At 45.0% G+C, this 4,635-nt stretch overlaps 1 protein-coding gene across 1 annotated transcript; it reads right to left on the bottom strand.

Annotated features, from left to right (window-relative positions):
- Positions 1 to 879: 879 nt before the first annotated feature.
- Positions 880 to 3,317, bottom strand: LOC147180506 (uncharacterized). The gene is made up of 2 exons (XM_086085935.1): positions 2,680 to 3,317; positions 880 to 2,311 (listed from the first exon to the last, which is right to left on the bottom strand). The coding sequence occupies exons 1-2, from the start codon at positions 3,315 to 3,317 to the stop codon at positions 2,293 to 2,295; spliced, it is 657 nt and encodes a 218-aa protein (XP_085942061.1). The 3' UTR covers positions 880 to 2,292.
- Between the last annotated feature and the right edge of the window lie 1,318 nt (positions 3,318 to 4,635).

Raw genomic sequence — 4,635 nt, 5'->3', positions numbered from 1 at the left:
TACAACACTCGCGGGTTGCGAGTAGGACATACTGCTACATACAGGACAGGCTGTCTGGTAGTGGATGCGCTGCTTGACCAATTGTATGTGTTTTTTGCACATCAACATAAAAAAATAAATACATATAAAAAGATAAAAATTGTAATTCAAACATCCACTTTTTTAACCACTAAAAAGAACCAACCATTGTCTAATTCATATCTTTGTTTTCAGTGTTAAGGGAGTGACACATTTTAATTACTATGCATTTAAAAAAATCTGATTAATCTGTTATTTTAATTTCAGCAATTATCACCTGTCTAAATTATTCAACACAGACAAATCTTTACAAGTGATGAAATGTTTCTACAAAATATCCAGCATTATATATTTTATTATTGGCTACATTGTACATGTCACTGATTTTTTTTTTAAGTATATTGAACATAAAACAATCTAGTTAAATGAACCTTCCAATTTGAATTTGTTGATTTACACCATTAACCAAATTTTATTAACATCTTACAAATTCCTTTTATATGTCTATGTGTGTGTGCCCTGAGGAAACTGTGGAGACAACATGCGCACAGTCACTGTTTGTGCATCTTTAAGAACTCATCAATATTACAAAAGAAAACATTTACTTTAGCAAAGGAAATGGACAATTTTTAGTATTAAATAATAAACCATAATCAGCAAAAAACACAATAGTCACGCTACAAATTTGGAAAATAATCAAATAAAAACATTTTGTGACTGAAAAGTCCTGGCTGTACCTAATCAATTGGCCAAGATGGCCGCCGCCCTGGGCGAGCGGAGTGGCGAGAATCCTGGTCATACCTAATCAATTGGCCAAGATGGCCGCCGCCCCGGGTGGGCGGAGTGGCGAGAATCCAGGGTGTACCTAATTAATTGACCAGAATCCTGGGTGTACCTAATCAATTGGCCAAGATAGTAGTAGTAGTAATAGTATTTGCAATAGTAGTAGTCGTATATAGGCCAAGCCTTGAGTACACCAAGAAAAAAAGGGGCTGAGTTGAGCTCAACAGTGAGAGATGATTGGCTGAGGCAGTTGCTATGCAAAAGTGACAGACCATTCACGCACACACATTTGATTTTAACTTGTTGCGAGACGTCACGCACCCACATTCCATTGATTTTGTATAGGATACGCTCACCTCAAACAAAAGCCTCTCACGACTTAACGGTTGAAGATGCAGATTCCAGAAATGGCTCGTTAGAACGGCAAGGGTTTGGGGAACACGAGCATGTTCTCAGTTTTTTAATCGGATGAAAAAGGACCAAATGAGAGCAGGTGGAAAACTTATGATTGATCGAAAATGAGGAGGGAAAAACGGCGAAAATAACATTGAAAAGAGATCGAAATAGTCCGACTTCTCCTCGCTTAAAGTGAAAATAAAGGTACTAAATGACACCTTAGCCAAATAAAAATAGGTTTGTCAGAAACTAGACACTTTTGGCTACAAAATGTGCGAATTTGATGTCTAGTGAGCAAAGATTGTGGCCATGGTGACGAGTTGAAGTGAAACTTTTGGAAATATATTTTTTGGTTCCCATCACTCAGTCCTTAATTAGTCACGCTGTAGCAGATGCAAAAAAGGCTACTTTCACCCCTTCGCTCACTGTCTTTGAACCCGCACAGGGGGGAGAGCTTTCATTCCTTACTTTTTTTTTTGACACTGAGCTAAAGATGAGAAAAATTCCAACAAAATGAGCTAGAATTCATATCGGTCGGTTAACGTATGCGCGCGCAGCGTGTCTTGGAAAAAGGTGCTTGATTGGAGTTGATCTCTTTCGGTTTCCCATTCATTCCTATGGGACTTTTTTTGGGAGTTTTTTTGGAAATAGCGTTTTTCCTAGGATAGTAATATTAATTTGTAAGGCTATGAATAAATGGTAGGCTACTTCAGTTATATAGATTGTGATCTTGAATTGAATTAGAATTTATTGTGTAGGCTTTGCTGCTTTTGGATGTAAAGGGCCCACTGTTGTGACCCACTCAACTTTTCATGCCTCGGACGCCACTGCAAATATTAACGACATCCCCTCATCAAACCACAAGAGGGTAAAGAACAAAAAAAAACATCAGGAGAAAAACAAGAAACCTTGAGAAGGGAATGCAAATGTGGAAATCCCCCTTCCAGGATGACCAAGCTGCATTGGATGTCGATTGGGCAACAGTTTACACAATATGTGATGCTAAACAATATTAACTAGAATAGTGCAAATGTCCATTGCACTAAGACGCCGTCAGGGAAGTGGGTCCTCATCCAAACCAGGCCAGGTTGGTCTTCAACTTTGTGTGTTTGATCTAAAGATGTTTATGATGAAAAGGTATTGAGAGCTTTTCAATTTAACCAACATTTTTTAAATTGCTGGATCATCAAATTATTGATCAGACATCGGTTGTGAGGGTGGCCTAGTTGGATCAGGTGTACCATATGGTTCCTATGGTTCCTATGGTTCCAATGGTTCATATGGTTCATATGCTTCATATGGCTCATATGGTTTATATGGTTCATATGGTTCATATGGTTCAAATGGTTCATATGCTTCATATGCTTCATATGCTTCATATGGTTCATATGGTTCATATGGTTCAAATGGTTCATATGCTTCATATGCTTCATATGGCTCATAAGGCCAAGATGGCGGTGGCATAAGTGGCCAATGTGGTACTGGGCCAGGTGGCCAAGGTGGTGGTGGCCAATATGGAAAGAGATGTGGCGGCCCGGGTGGTCCTGGTGGATCGGATGGTGAATCGGATGGTGGATCAGACGGTGGATCGGATGGGGGATCAGATGGTGGATCAGGTGGTGGATCAGTTGGCGGATCAGATGGGGGATCGGATGGCGGATCAGTTGGTGGATCAGTTGGTGGATCCGTTGGTGGATCAGATGGTGGATCGGTTGGCGAATCGGATGGTGGATCAGTTGGTGGATCAGGTGGTAGATCAGTTGGTGGATTAGGCGGTGGATCGGGTGACGGATCGGTTGATGGATCGGTTGGTGGATCGGATGGTGGATCGGGTGGCGAATCGGATGGTGGATCTTGGCCGTTTTCATCTGGAGTAACAGATGGTGGATCAGATGGTGGATCAGGTGGTGTATCAGATGGTGGATCAGTTGGTGGATCAGTTGGTGGATCAGTTGGTGGATCAGTTGGTGGATCAGTTGGTGGATCAGATGGTGGATCAGATGGTGGATCAGATGGTGGATCAGTTGGTGGATCAGTTGGTGGATCAGTTGGTGGATCAGGCGGTGGATCAGTTGGTGGATTGGGTGGCGAATCGGATGGTGGGTCTTGGCCGTTTTCATCTGGAGTAACAGATGGTGGATCAGATGGTGGATCAGGTGGTGGATCAGTTGGTGGATCAGTTGGTGGATCAGTTGGTGGATCAGTTGGTGGATCAGTTGGTGGATCAGTTGGTGGATCAGATGGTGGATCAGATGGTGGATCAGATGGTGGATCAGTTGGTGGATCAGTTGGTGGATCAGTTGGTGGATCAGGCGGTGGATCAGTTGGTGGATTGGGTGGCGAATCAGATGGTGGGTCTTGGCCGTTTTCATCTGGAGTAACAGATGGTGGATCAGATGGTGGATCAGGTGGTGGATCAGTTGGTGGATCAGTTGGTGGTCCAGTTGGTGGATCAGACGGTGGATCAGACGGTGGATCAGGTGGTAGATCAGTTGGTGGATCAGTTGGTGGATCAGTCGGTGGATCGGTTGGTGGATCGGTTGGTGGATCGGATGGTGGATCGGATGGTGGATCAGTCGGTGGATCAGTCGGTGGATCAGGCGGTGGATCGGTTGGTGGATCGGATGGTGGATCAGTTGGTGGATCAGTTGGTGGATCAGTTGGTGGATCAGATGGTGGATCAGATGGTGGATCAGATGGTGGATCAGATGGTGGATCAGTTGGTGGATCAGTTGGTGGATCAGTTGGTGGATCAGGCGGTGGATCAGTTGGTGGATTGGGTGGCGAATCGGATGGTGGGTCTTGGCCGTTTTCATCTGGAGTAACAGATGGTGGATCAGGTGGTGGATCAGATGGTGGATCAGTTGGTGGATCAGTTGGTGGATCAGTTGGTGGATCAGTTGGTGGATCAGTTGGTGGATCAGATGGTGGATCAGATGGTGGATCAGATGCTGGATCAGTTGGTGGATCAGTTGGTGGATCAGTTGGTGGATCAGGCGGTGGATCAGTTGGTGGATTGGGTGGCGAATCAGATGGTGGGTCTTGGCCGTTTTCATCTGGAGTAACAGATGGTGGATCAGATGGTGGATCAGGTGGTGGATCAGTTGGTGGATCAGTTGGTGGATCAGTTGGTGGTCCAGTTGGTGGATCAGACGGTGGATCAGACGGTGGATCAGGTGGTAGATCAGTTGGTGGATCAGTTGGTGGATCAGTCGGTGGATCAGGCGGTGGATCGGTTGGTGGATCGGTTGGTGGATCGGATGGTGGATCGGATGGTGGATCAGTCGGAGGATCAGTCGGTGGATCAGGCGGTGGATCGGTTGGTGGATCGGTTGGTGGATCGGATGGTGGATCAGTTGGTGGATCAGTTGGTGGATCAGTTGGTGGATCAGACGGTGGATCAGGTGGTAGATCAGTTGGTGGATCAGGCGGTGGATC

This window comes from Leptonotus elevatus, chromosome 1, assembly GCF_054856555.1.
Source record: "Leptonotus elevatus isolate MCC_2025b chromosome 1, RoL_Lele_1.0, whole genome shotgun sequence".
Lineage (NCBI taxonomy): Eukaryota > Metazoa > Chordata > Actinopteri > Syngnathiformes > Syngnathidae > Leptonotus > Leptonotus elevatus.
Note: the sequence above shows the minus strand (reverse complement) of the source record. Positions and strands in the feature narration are given on the sequence as shown.